We start from the raw sequence: 25,848 nt of genomic DNA on the forward strand, positions 1-25,848 counted from the left end.
CACTAATGAGTCAGAACCATAAGAACCGTGACAACAAGAAGCATATGAACACACGGTCGATTTTAAATTTTTTTGGCCAACAGATTCATAAAGGACAAGTCTTCTGAAACAGCAGTTTGTGATCTCAGTATGGACAACAGCTTGGAAATCTCTGGCTTTAAGTCTGCCCCTCATTAGTCAGCTGAGATACTCAAATTAAGTGTAAATGTACTGATTGCCTATAAATGTTGTCCATATGTTTGTCTGGTTTTGTGCCCACTGGAAAAATCAGTGATCCATTTAACACAGCCAGACAAAATGTGCCAAGTGATTGAAAGAGTTTAACTCTTGCTGGTCTATAACAGTGCATGCCATACCATTTCAATGAAAACCAGCATTTGTGTTTTGAAAAAACTCTGCACATTGTCCCGAGCCCTAAAAGATGTCAGAAACTCAGTTTAGGCTGCTCTTACTGACAGTCTGCCAGTTGGCAGAGGTATGTTATTGAACTGAACTGAACCATGAAGGAACCAGCTCGTTGTTAGCACTGCACTGACAGGCACCATAGAAAGTACCATGCCCTTTTCTCTGAGAGGTGAGTGCCTGGATGCTTTAGGTAGCTTCACCACATGATAAGCTTGACTTATATCTCAGTGTAACATCTACCTTGATGTAGTTTAGTTAGAGATATGAAATACAAGCCTAGTAAGGAGTTATTAGTTCCTTAATTCTGAATAATACAAAGATGTTTTGTTTATTGATATGTGTTCCTTGAGGTACTGAGTAGTGCTCAAGAACCTTGCCCAAATGCAATCACTGAGATATAAAAACAGTGTAGATAAAAGACAAAGATCACTGGTGGAGGATTGCAAAAGTTTTCAAACTGGTCTGGCTTCTTTCAGTTTATGAGTGCGTAGGCTGTATCTGAAATGTCCTCTGAAACAAATATCTGCACCTCACAGATTTTCTAGAACTATTTTAGAGTCCACAAAACTGTTAGAAATTTATCATGTAAGATTCAAATTATCAGATAATTTCTGATTTTACTGTTTTCAATCTCTAATAAAATATATGCAGTCTTTTTAAAAATAAGCTCAGAAATATCAATTAAAATTAGCTTCGTCTGAAAATACAAATATAGTGTAAGAGACTGAATTTCATTTATTGAGCTGATTTGGGGGCAGGGGAGTGGGGGATGGTGGATTTTTTTTTTGTTTAGATTTTTTTTTCTTTTGTTAGGAAAAACAATGTATTTTTTACAGCAGAGAAAAACATAATACACTTTCTAATTTACTCTATTGCCACTTGCTGCTTAGTTATACATCTGGGATGACTGTCACTAAATGATTTCTGAATACGTCCAAAACTGAAAAGCATCTGCAAGCAAAAGTCCCAGTGTTATAGAGAACAAAAATGCACATTCTGCATGTGTACCCACAGGGGAAAGAGACAAAAGGCATATCAAAGAGTCTGGCATTTTCATTTTATTACCTAGGCAGCATTCCCAGTCTCCTCTGGCTGTGGACATATGCTTTTTAGTCAGGTTGTGATACTTGTTTCATGCTTGAGGAATGAACAATAATTGAGACAGTGTTTTTTACATGCTTTAAATATGTCAACTTTATTAGTAACTGTAATTACGAGCAGTAGGCCAAGTACACCTTCTCACAGAACCTGCTGCCATGTAGAAACTCAAATCTTTCTCCTCAGCCTTCATTATGTACATCTGTAGCTTCCAAGTTCCCAGCTCTATATTACTTCTGTTGGTTTTGGCTGTATTCCCAGTTCGTTTTCCTACCTTCCAGACTCTCAGTTTTTCTCCACTAAACCTTTGTCAATAGAAAAAATCTATACTATTTCTATTAGTAGCTGTGTGCCTTTCATTAAGAGAGATTAAAAGAATCTTAGGTTTGTTCTATGCAATGCTGAATTGTAACTGACCAAAGGGAGAAAAAGGAACTGTGCAAAAGAAGCAAGTTTTTCAAGTTTTTAGTGTGATTTTTTAGCAATAAAAACATCCCTTTGGAAAAAAAAAAAAAAAAAAAAAAAAGAAAAGAAAAGACTGGGGAGAAATTGTAATACTAATCATGGCTTTCAGCATTAGAAGAATTGATCAGGAGGTGCACCAAGACCCCACCAGTTTAGGTGGAGTTTCTGCAGTCTCCATCTCCACTCCCACCTACTTAGCATGATAGAAATTTAGACTCAATTTGGGTTTAGACAAAAAAAAGCTCAAATAAATGCATATCAGGAAATAAATATTCAGGAATTGATTTTAAAACTGGGTAATTAATACACAATAGTTGTTTGATATAATACCAGTTTTGATCCAGTTAAAATGTATTGAATGTCATGGATGCTAAGAAAATCCAGATTTTACAGTCTTAGATTTTTCTCCCCTGTCTTTACTGAATATATGTCCTCCTTGCAATAGTTGTCTAAATTTTTATTTTTTTAATTGCCCCAATTATTTCATTGCTACTGTCATATGTATAAATTTTTTTCTTATGATGCTGTTGATTCTCAACCCCAAAATTTCCTTCAGTTTCTAAACTGTCAGATAAGCACAACACATCAAACACAGCCTTTATTTAGCAAGGGTATATCAGAATGTCTTTGTTATCTGTTTTTGTCTCTAACATGTAGCTGAGAGAAAAATGCACTTCAGATTTAATTTCTATGTCAAGGTTTAACCCCAGACAGCAATTCAGCACCAGAGAGCTGCTTGCTGACTCCACATCTTGGTGGGGCAGGGGAGAGAATTCGAGGGCTAAAACAATGAAAACTTGGGGGCTGAGAAAAGTTTAATGATTGAAGTTGAATCATTAAGAGAGAAAGGGATGTTAAATCCAAGGAAGAGAAGTGCTGCAAATGAAACCAATTGCTCAGCACCAACAAACCGATGTCCTGTGGCCTGCACTATTACCCAAAACTTGGCCAGTTTTTCACCATTTTTGTGTGTTGTGCAAGGCATCATAGCTGCCCTTTGGTCAATCAGGGTCAGCTGTGTCCTCTTACAGCCTTGTGCCCCCCACCTACTCAGTAGCAGGAGAGCATGAGAAGCTTAAAAGTTCTTGACTTAAGGTCAGCTCTGCTCAGCGACAACTAAAATGCCATCCACGTTATTCTCATCCTGAATCCAAAACACAGCACTGGACAGTTACTAGGAAGAAAATTACTATCTCATCCAAACTAAGACACTAAGGAAACATCATTCTCCAGAAATGTAAATGTCACAGCAATGCTTACGTGGTTATAGCTGAGAAATTGTATTTTGGGAATGGGTCCAGGCCGTGGTTAGAGTCATAGAATCAGCTACAGTAGAAACCTCCAAGTTCAAGTCCAACTGTTAATCCAGCTGGGCCAAGTCCTCTACTAAGCCATGTCCCTCAGCGCCCCATCTACACAACTTCTGAGTGCCTCCAGAGATGGTGACGCAGCCACTCCCGGGACAGCCTATTCTCCTGCTTGATAACATTTTCCATGATATTTTTTCCTCTAAAATCCCATCAAAATCTTCCCCGGCGCAACCTGAGGCCATTTCCTCATTTCCTGTCACATGTAGCTTTGGAGAAGACACCCATTCCACATTGTTAACTGTGCTTTCAGGTAGTGCCAGGGGGTGATAAGGTCCCCCTGAGCCTTTATGTCTGCAGTATAAACAACCAGTCCTCATGAGAATTTTGCTTCAGACCCTTCACCAGCTTCATTACTTAAGTCCTTTTTATTATGCTGAAATTTCTTTCTAATGGAATGGTCATTCCAAACATTTTCTTTCTTTTTACGTAAAAGTCCCAGTTGGCTTTTCATCTTCATGGTTTAGATGGACTATTCATCATGAATTAAGGGTTTGTATTCTCAATAAGCACCATGCTGTTTGTCTTAGAAAATTGAAACCTCCTTCTTCATCTATTATTGAGTACATTTGTGGCAGCTAATCCAGAAGAGTGCTTGTACTGTTTTTTCCCATATATATTAGTAAACAAATATTCTTTATTCCTGTTCAGAGTATGCATGCTTAATGAAATACCAAAACAGCAAGATGTTCTGGTGCACTTCTTATCAATCACCTCATGATTTCTAGATGTACAGAATTTTAGAGAGCTCTGCTGTGTTTTCTTCAGCTGTATTATCTTTCCATCATGCACATATTATGTGAGTGAAAAAAGAGCAGGGACAATGCTTGAAATAATTTTTATTTTTAAAATAACTTCTAATGTTCAGTGTTTTAAAGCAGTAATACTTCCTACATTTTCATACACTTTTCAGAACCAACTATTTAATCAGAGATAAACTACTTATTTACATTTGTATTTTAACTATTATATTACCATGCACTTCCTTTGTAAATCAACTGATTCTAAGAAACTGTTTCAATTTTTTCCCACTAAGTTAACCTTGATATTACACTTTAAAAAATACTATACTAAAGTTTTCAGTTATAGTTAAGAAAAAAAAAATTTAAAAAATACCTACACCCAGAATAGTATTGATTTAATATCAAAAATTAAATTTTTTGCTGTCACTTCAACTTAAGAATTTTACATTCTACTGGGCTTATGGTCAAAGTGAAATAGTTGAATGTATAATTTAGTGAGATATATAAAAACTAAAAAGAATTTTAAATGTTATTTATTTAGAAGACAGGTAAATATTTGCTTTTTTGTATCTTAATATTTTTAATAAAATATTTTAAGAAAATTTATGCTGTACATGCAGAAAGATCCCCTCTGTCTCATTCTTTCTCTGATTCTGATGCCTGATTTCCTACCAGAAACTGATGCCTTGTGAAGGCTGACCTAGAACAGAGGCTAGATGGAATTAGAAAATAAAGAAGATATTTATTAAAAGGCCTTAATGGATACACTTTGTGCAGCACAAGAGCCCAGCCAGGGCTACACCCACAATGAACTCAAAATGGTCACAAAATGGAAGATCGGTCACGAGGTCTCACCTTTTTATGTCCTGGTCTATTAGCATATTGGAATTAATTGTTCAAGTATAGCTTTAGCCCATGAAGTACCATCCCTCTTGTTTATCTCTCTTCAATCCACCATTTTTTATGCTCTTGGATCTGAAATTTGGATTGGTTGTCCTTGGTCCCCAGCTATCGAAGGAATTATTTTGTCTCCGTACTCTGTGACACTTCACAGAGCTTACCATCCCTTTATATGAAGCTCAGAACTACACACTAAAGCAGCACAGAATCTGAAAAATATAGAAGCTAAAACTTAAGGCATCATTTCAAAACATTATTTTGAAACCATATAGTTACAAACAAATGGAATGAGTTTCAGCAAGCACTTTATACTAAAGTTTTGTAAAAAGATGACACTGGCATGGGTTATTATGTTTGCAAATGGTGAAAAATGTTTATCCTGAAAAATAAGTAATTTGTGAGAATAAAATTTATTGGCAAAGTATTCTTTGGATAACTTTTATTTGAGACTTCACTGAGAGAATTGATTTCCTTCCTTATTAAACCACATGGAGGTGTAAGTCACAGAATGACAGAACATGCTGAGTTGAAAGGGCTCCACAAGGACCATCAAATCCTGCTCCTGGCGCTGCAGAGCACTGTCCCAAAGAGTCACACCCTGTGCTCAAGAGCATTGTCCAAACACTTCTTCAGCTCTGTCAGACTCAGTGCTGTCTGTGCTTCCCCGGGGAGCCAGTTCCAGCCTCCCCACTGTCTGGGAAAAGAGTCTTTTTCTAATGTCCACCCAAACTTTCCCTGACACAACCTCAGCTCCTGTCACTGTCACCACAGAGCAGAGATCAGTGCCTGCCCCTCCTCTTCCCCTCATAAAGAAGCTGCAACTGTGATGATGTCTCCCTTCAGTCCCCTCTTCTCCAGGCTGAACAAACCAAGTGACCTCAGACACACCTCGTGAGGCTTTCCCTCAAGGTCCTTCACCATCTTCCTTGCCCTCTTTTGGATACTCTCTCATATTTAAGTGCACGTATGTGTTTTGATTTTTCAGATATTAGCTTTTTAATATTATTTCACATAGAATTGTTGTACCTCAGGACACAAAAAAAAAAAAAAAAAAAAAGGAAATGACACTGTAGATGACAAAAGAAGAGTAGGGATCTTGCATATAAGTCTTGACAAACCACGGTCAAATATTTATATGCCTGAGATGGCCAGTAGAAAATACCCTGTGGTGATCCAGTTCTCACAGTGCTCTTGCAGTCTTTTTATTTCAGCCTGCAGGAAACACATTTATCCACAACATTCCTCAGTTCTTACTTTAACCCATTAACAGAAGATGATCAAAATCAGATTTGATAAAGATCTAGAAATGCTAAAAAAGATTGCTTAGTGAGAGCTTACGTCCCTTCATGCTCTTGCTGCTCTGAATCTTCAATTTCCTATCTATCTTGCCTTTCCTATTTTTCTAGTGCTTTCCCCAATTTAAATCTCTCTGATTCAGTTTATCCCTCCAGGATCTACCACTGTCTCCTCACATTTCCATTAGGTTTGCACTTCAGATTTGGGGTTTGTTTTTCAGTTTTCTTTGTTTTGTTTTGGTTTTGGGGTTTTTTTTTTAATCCTGTTGGCTTATAATACCCTTCAGAATCATCCCCTTAGCTGCAATGGCTGCACAAATCCTACCCTTCATCCAGTTCCTGCCAGGACCTGGGTAGAATTCCATGAGTAGAAGAACATGCTACATCTTTAGGGGTGCAGAGAAGGAGGGAGAAAGAGAGAAGAGAGAAGAGAGAAAAAGAAAGAGAGGGTCAGTGGTCTAATAATGACACAATTGCAATCACACCAATAGGAAAAGAAAAATTATATATCACATTTTTATGAAAATGTCAGTCACAAATTATCTTTTTGTGTGGCTTATTGATGAGTTGCTGATCCCATCAGTATGCTGCTGAAATCCAAAGCAGGAAGAAAAGCTCTGACTTTGCACCACCATCATAAATTGTAATAGATTTAATAAATAGGGCTAGTGGGTGCAGTGTTTGCAATACCAATAAAAAGTGTGAGCTTCCTGAAGTCTTGTAGGCAAGTACCTTCAATATCCAGAAATAGAACTTCATTAAAGTAATAAGAGGGAAACTCCAGGAAGGCCAGAAAAATGCAAATTGCAAAAGATTGCCCTTAATAAGATCAAGCTCTCCCAGGGAGTGGAAATGAGACAGAAAAAGTTATAGCTAAGATTAAATATTTTTACAGCCTTACAAGATTAGAATGAACGTCTTTAAATTTCCTGCTATCAGAGAGAAAAGCCTTTTTTTCTCTCACATGAAATATGAGCTAACAGGTAAAGAGTGGTTAACCTCTACCATACCAAATACAGATTGAACCATAAAATCCAAAGTAATAATTTCTTAAAGTATTATTTCCCTACGCTCACAGTATAGTCAACTTGCTGCACAAATGATTGATATTTTCTTGCCTCATCCAAAATAATGCTAAAATTAATTTTAACTCTGTATTAAGAAAATAGAGAAAGAGGAGAAAACACCTCTTAACATTTGAATGTGAAGTATTAAGTTAGGATTTCATTGTAAGAATACTATTCCCTTTTCTTCTATCTGTACAAATGTTTCAAAATGGAAATCTCTTCTTAACAGTCCTTTAGTATGCTGAAAAATCTATAATTAACCTTAATTTTCAGGAAAAGGAGAGACACATTACTAAAATCTTGAGCTGGTGCTCTTAAAATCATGTTCTGATTTTCAAGACAAAGTACAAAGACATTCTAAAGCAGAGAGGGAAAACCTGGTACAGTTTTAGAAAAATGAGGAGGGCTGGTAATGCTCTCATCCCTCATTTTATCTAGTTTGTTTTTATTTTTGCAGTTCCCGTTTCTCTTTCCCTCTCTTTTCCTTGTAGGAAAATACATGTTGAAAATGGTGGCAACCCTTGAGAAAATAAAATGCATCTCTTTTACTTCTTGTCTGACAACCTATTTCTAAATTTTTTAAGTGAAGTATAGTTTTAAGAAAAAGCCTCAAAAGTAGACTCGCATTGATTTTTCAATTAAATAATTTGGATTTCAAAAGAGTGCTTGTACTTGACTTTTGGTGACTTATTTCTAAATCATGTTATGCAACAACTAAATTAGACTGTTGGACACAATTTGTGCTTTTCCCAGAAAGTATTGATTCTTGTAGCAAGCCATTCTGAGATCATAAGTATTACAGAAATTCCCTTGCAATCAGAAGCTGCTATGAATTTTTCATTTGTGGGTGCAGCTATCAGTAGGTAACCCTGATAAACAGACTGATCCAAGTTTTTAGTGTATGAACAAAGAGTGCTGAGATTTAGTTTCCAATACAGAGAACATGTATCAAACATCTGAAACACTATTTTTCCATTTGGTCTTGGAGTAAATTCTAGAAAAATGGGCTGTGTCTAGTGCCTCAGCATCAGGGGACACTGGAATTTCTGTTTTGGGAAACCCAGCCTGTCTGGTTCCAGGTACCCAATGTCCTTCCAGGAGCTGTGACACTGGGCTCAGAATGGCCAAACTCTGGATAGAAAAGGTGCTGAACTTTCTCACCAAGGCATGTATATTACCTGGGCATCAGCAAATGTCTACATGTACGAGGTAAATACATGGGAAAGTTTTCAGTATATTTTAAACTTCTGTGCTTATTGCTCTAATTTAAAAAGTAAAGATGGATGGCATATCTCTGAAAACAAGCACAGCCAAGCCACAAGAGTTGCAAATTCAGGTGAGTGGGAAACACGTTCTCATTCTTCCAAATTACTTTCCTGTAATGCATTATAATGAAATGTTCTATAAATTTAAAGTAGGGATGAGTGAAAGTTCAAAAGAGGAGACTTGACATCAAATAATATTTTGAATCTCTGGGTGCTTCTAAGGATATTTAGTTTGAAGTATTTTTGGAGCACTCTTTTTCTCCAACTTTCCCCTACTTTTGAGCCAGAGGTTGGCAAAAATTGGCACTTTGTGGTGACTGAAGTCTACTGATGCCATAATGATTGCACACTTAAGATCTGAATTTGAATGAGCTGTTATGTTAAGGGAGGAGATAGCTTTCTTTTATGGAAACCGGTAGTTGATCTTCCGCATTTTCTTACTTTATTTAAAAAGTTACCAGCTGCAGCACCCGGTCTGTAATTCAAAAGCAAGATGTTATTTCTATTGGTCAGTACTTGGACTATTCCTTTGGAATATCACAGTTAATTCCCACAGTTCTCCTGTTACCTGAGATCTAATAGCAAACTGAAGGCTTTGGACAAGCTTTTAGGGGGGTCAAGTTCCTGTCAGTACTTTGGTTTAACAGGAAAGTGTTCATGACCTTTCTCTAGTCATTGAACAACGGAGCTAAACATCAACCCAGATACACCAACTCGAGGCTGATACTCAAATGTCTGTCACTAGCTGGATTAGTTATTTAGTTTATTTTGCACAAACAACCTAAGGCTGTTGCTTTCCATTAGTTTTCCTGCACTGTTCAGCACCTGCCACGTTGATGATGATTTGATTGGCACATTTCCTAGTAAGCTCTCCAGGAGAGAAACAGAAGAAAGGTATACACAGAATAAATGGCAGCAGTCAGGAAGCAAAGACAAAAAAAGACTTATCACCTATTATTAATTAGGTCTCCAACTGACGTTGGTTTGTTGTCATAAAATTATTGATGGATTGGACCAGTACCAAATCTTATTTTTTCCATAAAATCCTTCCTCTTTCCTTAGAAAAATCTTTCCTTATTAATATCAACAGCTTTTAAAACACTTTGACTGTAACACTTGTTTTTATTAATGACTGTTCTTAAATACTTTTTATGGTCTTCTATGTCCATATTTCCTGTAGCATTTCATAAAATAACATTTTGAATTTACTAAAAAACATAAATTCACAGATATTTGGATTTGTTATTGAGTATTTTTTCCTTTTTTTTTCCTCCAAAAATAATACATACACAATGTTTAACATTGTCTATACTTAAATGGAATATCTGTGTCAATATTAGTAAAAGCCATGTTGCGTGTTTGCATGCCTCAGCATGTTATGGGTGAATCTACACACAAAAAACCAACCCTAACAAGATTTAAGCTGGACTTTGAGAACAGTCTGTCTTGTTTGAGCAGTGATGGAAATAATTGATTAAATTTTACACGTATAGGCCAGAATTTATTTGCGTGTTAAATGTAACATGAAATCTAAAATAATTTTAAGATAAGCCAGTTACCAGCATTAGCTGTGATTAAATTTGGAGAGAGCGAAACTTTCCCGAAAATATACATTTACATAAAGTGCCATTTTAAAATTATCAGTATCAAATGCAGCAATAATTATGGGTTTTTTACCAAAGCACCATTCTATGAAATGGTTGTATATAGAGACCTGCAGTGCAAATAACAAGTGTTCCCATTTAAGATAATTTTCTTTGTAGTTACAAATTACAGTAGAGTTCATTTAGAGTTATAAATACACAGCATGTCTAGATGACAGCCATATTTTAAGCCAGAAGCTGCACTGAATTAAAATGCAAGATTCTCTTTTCTAATGATGTGCTATTCAAATATAATGAAAATCTTACTTTTTCGGCATAAACTTATTAAATGTTTTTAATATAAAAATAATTATTATAATGTAAAGCAAAAACTCATTACAACTTACCTAATTTTATTTGTACCAGCTGTTTTAAATATGCTTTCTTGGTAATTTAACTTATTCATTATTTAAAATCTTAGAGAGATGAACAAATTAAAAATGTTCTTTGTTTCTCCCGTAAGCCTTGCTTGAAATTTGAATTAAAGAAAACTTAAAGAAAACCTGGTTTATCCTTTATATCAGATGATATCTAATTTACAGTAACTTAGGTTACAAAAGATATAAGTGGTTTGGAAGAACAAATAAATATACTGGTCAGCATCTTTATGATATAACTGTATAGGAAAAGATATATAAATAAAAATAGAGAATTTAGAAGTCTTTAAAAATACCTAGCATTACCTACTGCTACCTCAACTTCTGTTGATAGCTAGTACTTATTTACCCTGCTATTTCACAATATTAAGTGCTTAATACAAAACACCACATAGGCTTTGTAACTTACATAGCTAGAATAAAATAAAGTCTTATTTTCTAATAAAGTAATAGATAAAAATACATCAGTTAGTGATTCTAATAATTAGATTCAGTAAAAAATTTTGGTGATTTTTAAATAGTAGTCTTATCAGAACCAATCACTTGTATTAATGTTTAGAAATTATATTTTTAATTGTAATTTTTCATTACTTCTGAAACCATGTTTCACACTTTTTTACACATTATTCTTTAGCATCACTTATTATAGTCGTTCTTCCAATTAACATCAGTATTAATAACCATATAGCAAACCTCATGACACTCAGCCCCAGAGGTGTTTCTTTGCTGTGAGTTAAGCAATCTGATTATTACAGCATTATTAACTAATATTAGAGCTAGCCATGTATGTCTTCTAGAGCAGCAACAACAGAGCTAATTGCAGATTTTCTTTGTGTCAGAAGTCAAATTTCCCTAATTTGTGGAGCAACACGGTTAATACATTCACTCTTCCCACAACCTGTGAAGAAAAGGTAAATAATTCATTATCAGAAGACAGCAAAGTAGTGTATTTGCTGGGACTTCACTTGGCATAGATCTTGTTTTACCTCAGACTTCTATAGTAAAAATAAAAGTAAGTGTTAAACCAAATGAAGATGAACAGATATCCTGGCTTTGTTTTGCTCTGTTTTATTTTGTTTTTAAACAAGTTTGCGTATTTAGGATATAAATACAAATAAACTTGTACAATGAAAACAATATCATAATGACAAATAGCAATCTAATTTTGTCAGTAGTTTTGTATGATTATGCAAATAGTTAAATTAATAATAACTTAAAAGTAAAGCCCTAAAGTAGCAACTCAGAAAAGACCCTTAAATTAAAAAAGGCTGCATAAATATGGTTAGGATCTCAATATGGTTTAGAGCAATTGCAAATATGATTTCACAGATGCTTACGTTTTTATGTTCACATTTATTTCACAAGGTTAAATGAACTGCTGTTAGCACTAACAAAATGAAGTGTTATGAAGGTTTTCGGTAGGAAAAAAAGGCCTGATTCCAACAGACAAGAATTTGGTGATGAGTTTTTTATAGAGTTTGGAGTACATCTCCAATTGTGTGCAATGATAGGTAGTCATACAATAGGTTCATCTTGTTTGGCCTTAATGGATAAAAGGTTGCACCCCAAGAAATGGTCTGGCAGAAGAATTTGGAATACCAAACAAATGGATGTTTCTATGTTTCCTTTTGGGTGTTTCTGTCTCCAGGTGAGGTATTTTTTGCTTTTTCTGTGAATTAAAGACTTTAAAATCCCCCCCAAAAATTCTCCAAATCCATAGGTATCTTTAAAAATTAAATTAATTCAGTTTTATTCTCTAGACATGGAAAACATATCTGGAGTATATATCTGTATGATAAAAATATCTATCAACACAGGACAGGCTTGACTTGTTCATAATTTAGATCTTTGTTTTGTGTAATGAACATTTTTCATTGCAGTTTCTGTTTACCAGATGTTCAGCTGCCGTTTCCTAGTGAAGTAACATCGACTAGGGCTTAAGGAAAGGATTAATTCTTCATTTACAGTTTTGGGAAGGGGAAATATGCAGTTGCTCTTAAATGACACCTTCTTACAGCACACAATGTAAATTGCATTAAGACATACTCATGTGCATATGTGGTTCTGGATATGTGTGCAAGGGATCAGAAATTTTTTACCCTAGCTGGTAAAATCCACTCTTCATAAGCATACTGTGCTACATATTGTACAAGGGAGAGCTATGTACAAGGAATAACTATAGTGTTATTGTTGCATGTGTTGTGTTCTTTAGAGGACAAACAAAAGACAACTTGCAGGAACTGAAAGGTGCCATTTATTTTGACCTGTCTCCAATGGATAGTAATGCATAGTTACAGTAAATAAAGGGGAACAACAGAAAAAGAGGTATCAAATCCTATTCCTTCAGTCTCTTGCTTGATCCCCCACATGCTTTTTTCTGTGCAGCTTCTTGTCATTTTATGTTGGTGGTGTGAGCTGTGCCCTGAGTGCCGTCCCAGCTCTCTCAGCCTTTTCTCATCTGAGAGATCTATCAATCTCTTAGCAATGTTACTGGCTGGACTCTTTGCAGTAGCTCCATATCCCTCTTGTGCTGGGCAGCCCACAACTGACACAGCACTTAAGGTGTGGCCTCCCCCGGACTGAGCAGAGGGAAGGATCACCTCTCTCAGCCTGCTGACAGCATTCCTCCCAAAGCAGCCCAGGACGCTCTTGTTCTTTTTGGCCACCAGGATGCTCTTGTTCTTTTTGCTGACTCTTGTCCAACTTGGTGTCCACTGGATCTCTCAGGTCCTTCTCTGTAAAGACTTGTACCTGTAAAAACACTTTTTATCTGCTTACATGTTGTTTATTGTAACATTGCACTTTCAACTACTGCAAAACTACTCAGAGATGAAATATTGTGTAAGAATTTTTAGCTTTTCTGCATAAATGCCTGATATACATAAATGTGAGTGAGGTTTTGTGCTTGATGTGACAATCCCCATGTAATGAAACATCTGCAAAGAACAGAATTTCAGCATTCGATTGACAGATAATTTTAGTGGGGCTAGAAAAAATACTGCTGCTTTCTAAACAAAACTGTTGGCAAGCCTCCTTTCAGTTCTCATTTTGTAATCCATTTCTTGAAGAGTTTTTTGGAAACAAGTTGTTATCTCACATTCCTAGTGAAAACCTAACCTGACAATAAAACAGTTTTTAAGAAGTGTTTGATAGTTACTCATGGATATGTATTAGTAGTGCCAATTTTTTCCCATTTGACGCAGATAAATATGCAGAGAACTGAGATATTTGGATGTGGCTATTATCACAGATCACAGAATATTCTGGGTTGAAAGGGGCATACAAGGATCATCAAATCCAACTCCAAAGCTAAAAGCCCATAAGGGAATAGAACCTTGGTGTTATTAGCACCATGCTGTAAACAACTGAGCTAATCTCGGGGTCAATATGTAATAGGAAACACCAATTTGTGGAATAGTAATGTAATTTGTCTCAAATGAATGGTTTTTTTCTTTCTTTGGCACAATTCACAGCAAATTATTTTCTTTCAAAGTTCATCTCTCCATATTACATTTTGAAAGAACAAAATCTTTCTGCCTCCTATCATAAAGTAATTAATATTGGAAAAACTCTAAGATCACCAAGTCCAACTGTCAATGTAGCACGGCCATGTTCACCCCCAAACCATGGCCCCACGTGCCACATCCACGTGTTTTTTGAACACTTACAAGATGGTAACTCAACCACCTCCCAAACCACTCTTTTCCAAAGCTTGGCTATTCTTTCAGTGAATAATTTTTTCCTAGTATATAACCTAAACCTCCCTGGTGCAACTTCAGGCTGTTTCTTCTTGTTTTGTCACTTCTTACCAGGCAGAAGAGACTGATTCCCATCTTGCTACAACGTCCTTTCAGGTGGTAGTAGAGATGCATAAGGTCTCCTCTTAGCCTCTTTTCCTGCAGACCAAACAACCCCTGTTCCTTCATCCATTCCCTCTGGGACTCATTTTCCAGACCCTTCACCAGCTTTGCTGTCCCTCTCTGGAATCAGTCCAGCCCCTCAATACCCTTCATGTAGTGAGAGGCCCTGAGCTGGACAAAGCGCTCCGGGTGCGGCCTCACCAGTGCCGAGTACAGAGTGACAATCCCTGCCCTGGCCCTGCTGGCCACATTACTGCTGAAACAGACCAGGATGCCACCAGCCTTCTTGGCCACCTGGGCAGACACTGGTCATGTTCAGCTGCTGTCAACCACCCCCAGGTCCTTTTCCATAGGGCAGCTTTCCTGCCACTCTTACCCCAGCCCGAGGCACTGCCTGGGCCCAAGGGCAGGAACCAACACTTGGCTTTGTTGAACCTCACACAACTGGTCTTGGCCCATCAGTCCAACCTGCCCAGATCCCTCTGAAAAGCCTTTCTTTTCCTTCAGCAGACCAACATGCCCACAAAACTTGGTGTTATCTGCCCATATTCCATGCCCTATCTTAACTCACAAAGATACTCTTCCATTGTATTTCCTGACTTTTACAGTTTTTTCCTCAGTGAATTTAGAACATCCACGTCATGGAAATCATGGGTGAGTCCCAAGAAAACATAGCAGCAACGTTCATCAACGTTAGCACAAAACAAGCAGAATGCAACCTGACAAAATATAAATCACAAATATACTATGTACAAGTTGGTTGGTGCAAAAATTGATTTGACCAGATATGATATACATATAAATAACTTCATTTAAAGTACTGGTATCAGTGGAGCTGTTGCACACTCCAGGACAATCATACTGAGTGTGACTTTAAATTGTTATTTTCCTTTCTTTTTTGTTATCCTTGCTCCAATAAAATATTTCAAGCTTTTAATTGGTCAGGAGAGTGTAAGAGTATCATTACAGAAAGGTCTGATTCAACTGCTCAGTCTGGACTCCCTTCAGAGTTCTGATTCTTAATTTATTATATTTTTAAGTGTATTAGAAAATTAAATAAATCCCCTTTGCTTTTTATGTGAAGATCATATTTGAAACATAATTGTGTCCGTCTGTTTCCAAAATTCAATAACAAAAAACCTAGTTATTTGCAGTCTCTAAACACCTGTAGATGCCACAATGCTGGTACATTACACATTTCACCATCATGCTGTGGCAATTCATTTATGTACTCAGGTTTTAAAAAACTCCTAAAGTTTTTTTGCTGTCTGTTAATGTCTTCCAACAACTAGTAATAATACTTTAGTAGTTGCATTAAAACACGAAGAGTAACAGATTGTTTCTTTTACTAAATGTATTACAGAGATACCAGTGTGATTGCTTGCCTGGATGGGAGGGAAGATTTTGTGAAAGGGAATCAAATGAATGCGATTCAGAGCCTTGTAGAAACAATGGCACCTGCACGGACCTTTTCAACAGCTATAGGTAAGCATTGCACCTCCTCACCATATGGTCATGCTCCAGGAAGGGCAGGCTTATGTATCCAGCCATTATTTTGTTTCCCAGCTTGGGAAGGAAATGTTATTAGACAAATGGGCAAAGGACTTGTGTCACGGACATAGTGCTTCACTGTATTTTCATGTGAAGCCAGCAGATATACGAATTGGTATATGTAAAATTAAAAATAAAAAAAGGAAAAGAAAAAAGTGTTATTTAAAACTATTTATTAACTAAGCATGGAAATGAATTTTGTCAAAGAAAATATAGTTTCTCTTTCTGTCATATTTGCCCTATAAACACAAGAGATGATTTAAAGAGTAAAAGCAATGGTAGTGGGCAGTTGGATGAGGAGGTTATATCATTGCTGCCATCTTGTGGCTAAAAATACCAACAAAAGAGTAATTTAACTAAAATTTATATCTCCTCAGACAAAGAATGAGGATGTGACGCTAACGCTATTTTTTAACTTAAACACTAATCTTTACTTCATGCATGCATTTATGGTTCAAAAATTATTTTATTTCAGTAGCATGAGGATTAAGGTTCCATAAAAAAATCTAGTTAATCAGTTTCTGCTCCATGAAGCCAGGGTTTGTCTATATTATGATGTCAATACTAGAAGAGTCCTGTAAATTCTTAAAGGAAACTGATGAGGCTGCATATACAGCTGAGTGTAATAACTGTACGTGGTACCTAGTCTAGCTGTTGTACACTGATTACATTCCTGGTAATACAGACAATAATCAGGAAGGAAACTAACCACAATTGACAACGGAGAAATTATTTCCCAAATAGCTAAATATAACTAAGTCAAATAACTATATATATATATATATATATATATATCAGCATTTTTTGTTCAGAACTTAACCAAAACGATTTGTGATATCTTAGAGCTATATTTTTATGTGATATAAAACTTCTTAGTTTGGTAAAATATTTTCTTCTAATAACAGAAAGTATAGCAATGTTGGGAAAAACTGTTAAAATATCTTTAATTGCTATTTTTCCACTTTTTAAAGCCTGATGGAATGTAAAAAAAAAAAAAAGTTAAATATTTCAATTGTTGTTGTTCTTATTTTTCTGATATTTTTAGTTCTTTGTAGTCCACCACCTTCAAGAACAATTCTAGGTGAATGGATATTTTGCAGCCATGAATCCCTAACTGTCCCTTCATTTTCCCAATTTTTCCAGCCAGAAAGCATTATATATATTGCAGGAGGTAACAGGGTTTCTTCTGATTTTACTCATAGCTGGTTCAACTACTTATGCACAAATCCAAAGATTTCCAATTTTTTATTGAGAATAAAAATGCTCAAGAAGTACTTTTCTGGATTTTGCAAATACAGAACTGTTACAGAAAATATTGACAAGAAAATTGGTTCGAAGTGAAAGCACCAGGCATATTTTTTCTCAGAGCTATTTGTCCTAGCTGACATAACAGAACAGGAAAATTAGACATACCATTGAATCGTCATATACAAGGGGCAGGTTACACCAAACAAAGAAACATCTTCAAAGGTACCTAGAGTTGAAAGTGACTCTGAGACTTGGCAATACCAAGGAAAATTAGTATAGCTCAATGTTTTATTTTTACATTATAAAGCAATTTCCCTTCAATCATTAGAGCTGTCCTTGTTTGTATTCAGAGATGCTAAAAGATCATAATTACTCTTAATTTAAAAAATGTGTTGTTTCTTTGTTTTTTCTTTTTGCCTTTACTAATACTTTTCTCTTAAAAGCTACATCAACAAGGCAAAGTGTTTGTGTTATGGCAGGTAAGAAGTGAAAGTAACTGGTACCTAAACCTGAGGAAATCCAGTCATGCCTTTAAACGTAAATGTAGTTTTTAGAACAGGATAACTGGATTATAGTTGCCTAACAGAAAAGATCATTCCAATTCTTGATCTGTGCCCAGGCATTGTTTTGGACAGGCATTAGTCTGGATCAAAGTCAGGCCAGCAAGTGATCTGAGAATCCATCAGTGATAGGCAATGAGGTTTTCTTGCCTGTGGCCATGCTTTGGCACTGTTTATTTTCCTGCTGTAAATTGAGTTGCTGGCAGCAATACTCAGAATATTCTGAATTTCTTTGAAATTTGCCACACTGTGACTGGTACTTGATACCCCTTACAACTTAAATTAATATAAGGGATAATAAATTTACCTTTCTTTTATGCCTTGATAATCTTCATTAATTTACTTTTCCATAAATATTTGCAAGTCCAGCTGAGAACATCAGTTACTTGAAAAGTTTATTGTGCAACAGCTTAAAAATATTTTTTTGCATAGAAAGAAAGTGAATATAATGAAAAATGAAACATTTTCCTACCAAATTCAAATGTGTGATAAAACAATAATTATTCAAAACATAATTACTAATTTGAAACTTTCCTTTGGGGTTGATTTTCTTTATCTGGGGCTAGATAGATTTGAATTCATTGTTGAATCCTGAAATGAAAACTATCTGGCAAAACTGAAGTATCAACAAATCTGTCATACAGAGTATCTTTCTTTATGGATTCCATCACAGAAAATTAAATCACATCTCAAAAGGGGAAAAAAAAAAAAATAAGGCCTTCTCAGATGCATATTTTCATTTTTTAAAAATCAGATAAGAAAGATTCTGAAGCAGTAGTCAAGCTTGAATTGTTGGATGTGAATAGCTTTTAATATATTCCCTTTAACTTCACTTACTTTACGTTCAGCTGATAAAATGAGAAATATCTTTTTCTTCCTTCTCAGTTTTCAGTTTGGCTCATGACACATGGCAAATAATTTAATTTAGAAAAAAATCACACATATATTTCATGCATATATTTCCAGAGCCATGTGATTTTAATTCTCATGATAACATGAAATCTCAACTATGGCTCTGAACATTTATGGACAGATTCAGCTAGTATCAGCTGAATTCCTTATTTCTCCTCTATTGTATTGATAATTCTGAGGTTTAGCCCTAATTAAACCCTAATTAAAACGCCTGTGTCTCCTTTGCTGTTACCAACTTTTGAGTGAAAATCAATACAACTCTCTTGCCAAATAACAGGCAACATAATTTTATGAATGACTTGGAGTTTCTAATGATTTAGAATAGTTTGGAACTTGTCTGTAATCTTTATGATATTAGAACTTGGAGAATTAATCAAGTGTCTTTCGAAAGTACTCAGTTCTTTCTGTATATTCATATTGGAATACACAAATTCATTTTGTCAATTCTTGTTGTTAAGTTTTTTATAAAGAATAAAATGGTGCCTTGCTGCTGTTTTTCTGTTTATGACATATAAATATACTTCTCCAAACTAAACAGGAAATTAGACCTACCTAAGTATATTTTCTTATGTGATTTATCTATCTTTTATCTTTTATGAAAGATTCAGTGTTTGCTTCAGTTGAGTTCAGAAATGTTATCCTTGTCAGCACTTGAATCCATCCACTAAGACACCTTTTTATTATCTCCGTGTAAACTGAAGTCCAATTCTTCGTGCTACCTTATCCACTCTTGATATTTTATTTTTGCAATCAAGAGCCCTTGCTATTTTGTTTGGTTTTTTGTTTGTTTGTTTTGATTTGGAAACAGACATTTTTCCTGCCTGCTCATTCTTATCCTTAAGAAAACATTCAATAAGGAAAATATCACATGCCTCCATTTACCCCCTCACAGTTATGGATATCATAAACCTGGCTGTGTTATAAAATACTGAAAGCTCTCCTTCCCACTAAGTTCTGCACGAACAAAAGTTGGTAAATGCAATGTCACCTTAAAATTTGAGGCTCAAGTTCCTTAAGCACTTCTGAGAAATTACTGCTAATGTGTGCAAAAACAATTGTCTGTATTTAAATTCTCTTAATTTAAACTCTTCTGTATTTATCCTGTCCTGTAGGAGGCCATAGTTTTCCTATCTCCCTTTGGATTCCAGCTGAAAGAGTAATTTGTGCTCATAGAAGAGGCTATTTTGCATGATTTCAGAACTCATCTCAAACTGTGCTAGTCTTCTTTAGCAATGCTTCTTCAATTAGTAACCATGCCATGATCATCCTTCTTTGTCTTTACTTAGATAATGATATGTGCCAGCTGACAATTTGGATAACCATGCTGTCAACCAGAGTTAGACTTATCCTCACTCCTTGTCATTACTTTCTCAGTACATTTCCAAGTACAACATCTTTCCCTATTGCTTCCCTCTTTGCTACTTAACATTTTAAGCCACATCTTTTCAGAATAATAATTTTTCTGTTAGTGTAACCTGTGCTAAGCTCTCAAAAAAAAAAAAAAACAGTTTTAAGTCATTAGGACTTATTCAGTCTCATGCATACCTAAATTACAGCACTGTTACAGAAAATTAGCATACTGTTTTGTTTCTTTTTTCCCCTTCTGTAAAGAATTTATTTTGGGTTGTGGAAGCAGGTGATTCCTAAGTTCAGGATGTGTAAATATCTGAAAGATCTATAAATAAAAGCATGTCTATTTACACAGTGCATTTTACAGATATGTTAATCTCTAAATGAATGAGTTTTAAAATATCATGGAATTCTAAAGGAAGTAATGATATGGTTATATGCTGTGTTTAGTGTGCCTTCTGTTTTTACTCACATTCCTTTTAACTACCGCTGTACCCTTCCTTAATTTTTTTGCCCCCCAAAGCAAGAAGCAGTTTTTCCCATAGATGGGTATCACCTTGTTATTCAATGATCCCAGATGCCAAATGCTTAAGTATCTTATTGCAAGCAGCAACTCTTATGTGTCATTTCTTCAGGATTCTTTGGCCAACTCTTCCTCTCTTGCTGTAGAGACATTTACCAAGACATTTGTCTGTTGCACTTCTGACTTATCTTTCATTCAGATTTGTAGGGTTTTTTCCTTCATCCTAGTGCCAAGTTATGTACGTATTTCTTACTCAAAATCATCTTTAAAAGTTTATATGGACAATCAGGAAATTTACTAATGAATTCTCTAAAGAAATGTGTGAAAGCATAGTGTTTCCTCTACAGATAGCAAGTGTTTTATAGCTCTTCTCTGGTAATACTGCTAACAACTCGAAATGTGTAGTGTGCTTCTTGTTATACTGCACTGAAATGAGCTTTAGGGTTTCTATTGCCTTTAGCAAAAAAAGAAAATATTGCTGTGCCACCTCATCATTATCTAACAGTCACTGACATTCTGCACTCCTTAGGGCATATTTTAGCCATAATTCAACAATCTTCTCAAAGAACAAGAACATTTTTGTTCAGAATCCCTATGAAACATTAAAATTTGAAACAAAACACAGTAAGTACCTAGAAAATACCTCCCCCGCCACCTCCAAAATTAGCTCATCAACTTTCTCTTCCTGAACACTAGCATTGTTCCACCTTGTATATTTAATCATTAGGGGATAGATTTTGAATAATTGTCTTATAATGTATTTTGTTTACAAATACCCCGAGACGCAAAATGATCATTCAATGAACTCACGGGTTAAATGGAGGGAGTTTAAACCATTTTCTAAAATAATAAGTACCTCAAGCATAGCTTTGAGAGTATATGAAATGCAATATAAGTTACTCAAATTTATCATTGCTGTAGGGCAGTTAAACACTTCCATTGCAAATAATGTCCTAATAATACATGAGCAGAGCTAACAACCAAAGCAGTTTGCACAGCAGTTTATGGGCTCTAGCTTGTGATATGCTAAGCTTCCTGGGAACCCCTGGGGTCATCAGAGGACTACTGTGAAACTTTGAAGAGCTTCAGGGTGCCTGGTGCTCCCCAGAAGGGATAGCTACAGAAGGCTGTGACTGCTAACAAGCTGCAGCAGTGTCCCACAAGCTTTGTTGCCAACTTTCCTTGATTTATGGGGACTTGAAGCTTTTTGTTTCCAGCTGACTCCACATTAAGGACAGCCAAGCATGCTTTCAGCAAAGGCTAGAAAGAGTATATGTAACTGCCAAGCCCAGAGCACAGCCAACAGAGTAGAAGGGGCCAGAAATTCTACTGAGGACACTGTGTACTTAGGTAGTGAGGTGCTGCAGGGCACTGTCACTGACCATCCACAGGAGTAACTAGATCAGCCCAATAGAGACTTCAAACCAGACTGAGCTCCTCAGGGAAGATGCAGTTCTGTAGGCCTGGAGCTGCAGAAATGTCTAGAATCTCTTACTGAGTCTGGGATCAGAACATAGTGTCCTTCCTTACAAGGAAGCCCTTGTATGCTGGAGGAGGATCTGTGTTGCCAAGTAAAAGAGCTTCAGGAGGCAGTCAGCACTGGGGACAATGTCATACTCTCCAAGATCTTACAAGTACAAGAACCTGAACTCCCAGACATAGTGAAGGAGAACCAGGAAGAACCTTTGCATATCATTTTGGAAATGGAGACTTCAGTTACAATGACGGCTAGGAGCCTGTACCCTCAACAGCAGGGTGAGGGTTCCTGTCCTATCTGAGCTCTGCCACTACAGAGTAGGCTCATGACACGGTACCAGAGGATGAACTAGAAGCTCTGTCCAGTGAAGCATCTCAATCAGCTTAACCTGAGTCACAGGGCAGCACCAGAAGGAAGGATGAGTGATGGCAAATGCTGGGAGACTCTCAGCTGCAGGCTCCTGACAGGAGATATCCTGAGTCCTGAGGGTAATGGCTCAAGGCTTTTTGAGGCCGCTCTTGATTATCTCTAAAAAATCTGGGCGACAAGGAGAGGTTTTTAAGGATCAGAAGAAAAGTTATGGAAATATGTCAGAGAATGGAATGGAAAAAGGAAGAAAAATAAAGGCTAGGAATGGAGAAAATTATTGTTACTTTCAAAAAAGGCAAGAAGGAGGATCTGGGCAACTGTGCACAAGTTAACTTTACCCTGGTCCCTGGAAAGATGATGGAGCAAATAACCCTTGAAACTATTTCCACACACATGATGGAAAAGAAGGTGCTAAGGGGAATGTTTTCACAAAAGGGGAAGCTGTCCTGATGATAGCATTCAATGAGATGACTGGCTTGACAGATAATGAGAGGACTGTTTCACTTGACCTTAGCAAGACTTCAGAGCTACCATAACACCCTCCTAGACAAAACATGATGAATTGCTGCACACAAAGACCATATTCAACATAATTCATCCTCTCGTCGCATTATGTAGCAATGACACTAAAACTGAAATTCAATGGCTTGTCTTTTGTAGCTACAGCTCTGGTCAATAGCAAAAATGCTGCCACCACATAGTAATCCTGGATGAGATGTGTGGGATGTGATGATGTGTGAGATGGTGAGAATTAAAAATAGAATGGATAGAAATAAGATAGGAAATGCACAATAAGAATGTCTGAAAAAAGTTTTCAGGACAGATTTCACTACCTCATTATTTCTAATCCTAATATTATAATGCTTCTGTTGCACACGATTCATAATAGACTCATTCCTGCTTGTTCTTTTGCCCTTCATTTAACTGCTCCTCTAAAGAACATGCACGTTTTCAATTTGGAAAACCTTAATAAAATAGGAAATTTAAACAAGTAAATAAACAAAAAATTCTGCTGACACTTTAAAAATGGCTCATTAGAAACGAATGGGAAAACCATCTGTCTTTGTTAGCTACAGATTAGATATTTCATGCATCAGCAATGTCTAATACATGTACAAAGGAACAAAATTTCTCAAGAATTATGGGCATTGCTGCTGACATTATACCCTTTTGAACCATAGAGAATCAGTAATAAACAGTTCCACATAAAAGGACAGGGTGTAGATCCCATTCTCATTACTATACAAACTGTACTTTTTCCTTTGACGTCAGAGGTCATTAGTAAAATCTATGCTTCACTTCTTGGAAGAGTTTTCATTGCTTTCACAGGCATTGTTCCTTTTTCCTATGTTCTTAAAGCAATTCTAAAGTGGTCAAGGGTCAAAATTTTTGTAAATTAAATGTGTCAGTTTTAATGTCAAGACATTATATGTATTTATTTTGTCTTGAAATTACTTCACAGACAAAAGAATACCAAGGTTTCCTCTTCAATTATGAGGCATTTTCTTTTGAAGTAGAGAATTATTTTCAGAGCATAAAAGTCACAATATCTTTAAAAAAGTAGAATAGGATGGGAACTAAAAAATTGGTTTTGGAGAAGAACATTATTATATATTTAGAAAAAACAATTTTGAAAAATTATGAGTTAGATAAAATAGTTGGATTTTAGAAATAATTTCTTGTATATGACAATATAATATGAAACACATGTACACATGTAAAAATTATAAATTAAATAGTTCTAGTATAAGTAAACTATACAAAACACAATTAGAAAATCAACTTTGGCTTCCCCACCACTAGTTTCTATAGGTAATAAAATTTTAGTTAATTGTCTTTTTGGATTTGTCTGGGATTTACACTCTGCGTGCTCTGTTAGATCAATAGAAGCATTATAGGAGTTTATTTGGACTGCGATTACCAATTGTAGACTGTTAGAGGTTCTCTATAAAACTGTGCTCACTCTTCAGCAGTAGCAAGCAGACTAATTTGGGACCAGTAACCATCATATTTTTTTTCTACTAAATGCCAGTTTGGATATATGAAAAAAATCTATCAGAGTTAAAGAAGTGAGCCTTTATCTTTGAAGGTCACAGGTGGAGAAAAGGGACTATGAATACAAAAAATCACAGCTCTCTATGAGCATCCATAAGCATTGTTATATGTAGGTCTCTTGGACTTGTTCATTCCCTGTCTGGAAGGGACAATCATAAAATTTTCATAGGTTTGCCCTATTGAAATAACTCAGTGAGACACCCATAGAAGAAAGTTGGATTGTTTATATAACAGTAGATATCAAAGGTAGATAAAGACATAACTGACTGTTGGAGACAAACTGAAAATAATATTTGTTGTTTGCTTTTATAGCTTATATCAAAACAATAATCTTTATAAGGACAAAGCTATTTTTTAAAATGCTATTTGCCAGGACACGACAAGTCAAATTTCATTTTTTTAACAGAATCTGCAGTAGAAAAATAGTTACCTCATGTGTTACTGCAGTATTCGAGCAGGGCAGATATATATGTTTGTTTACTTGTCTGTTTTTTATAACTTTGAGAAGCACTGCCTTACTTGAAGAGGCTTAATTTTTTTTTTCTTTTTTACTATTTATATGCTTTGAAATTGTAGCACTCCTTGAAAAAAATTTTCAAGGGTTTGCTACTATAAATATTCTTTGGCTAAACTAATCAAGATCTGTGTTAGGTGATTTTTGGTAAATTCAGTCTTGAAAGATGAAATGTTATTGCCTCTGGTATTTTTTTGAGGTTACAATCCTCTTCCCCTGTTAGGTGAATGGTAAAAGGTTATAATTTGGCATATTAATGAAGGGCAGTTTGTGCAAATCCTTTTTTCTTTCCTTTCTCTTATTCTAGTAACAAATATGAAAACAGAGACATTTCTGCTTCTTAATCTATCTACAAAGTATTTTCTAGACTGCCAGTATTAATTATGACACTCTCTAGCCTTTTCAAGTTTTATTTTTTTACAGGCTCTTTTGAAAATCTGAGTTATAATGTTGAAGTTGGCATGACTGCTGCTGAGCGTTGAAAATGTTTCAATAGTTCTCTTCAAATATATAAGTATAGTTACTATATGGTTAAGTGGTGTCATGATGATCTAATATATTCTACCATAATAAATACTATATCTATCCTTGGTTATCAGTTTTTTATAGGCTTCTAATTGGTTCTAAGCATCAAATATTCAATGTCTTCTATGTTTGGAATAAATAAAAAGAAAAAAGGGAAATAAAAGAGAAATAAAATTTAGTCCATTTGTTCAAATAAATGTTTTCTTTTACTCTTGCTTCTATTCTTGGATCAGATAGTGCTTTGTGTCAGATTGAGCCATAGAAATATTTTCTTCTATG

The 25,848-nt window shown here is 35.7% G+C and overlaps 1 protein-coding gene across 1 annotated transcript in view; it reads left to right on the plus strand.

Annotated features, from left to right (window-relative positions):
- Positions 1 to 25,848, plus strand: part of EYS (eyes shut homolog) — a 701,217-nt gene that overhangs the window by 241,187 nt on the left and 434,182 nt on the right. The window contains exon 22 of the mRNA XM_058021581.1: positions 15,849 to 15,970. Coding sequence (XP_057877564.1) covers positions 15,849 to 15,970 — 122 coding nt within the window. The remainder of the gene's footprint in view (positions 1 to 15,848; positions 15,971 to 25,848) is intronic.

This window comes from Melospiza georgiana, chromosome 3 (genome assembly GCF_028018845.1).
Source record: "Melospiza georgiana isolate bMelGeo1 chromosome 3, bMelGeo1.pri, whole genome shotgun sequence".
NCBI classification, from domain to species: Eukaryota; Metazoa; Chordata; class Aves; order Passeriformes; family Passerellidae; genus Melospiza; species Melospiza georgiana.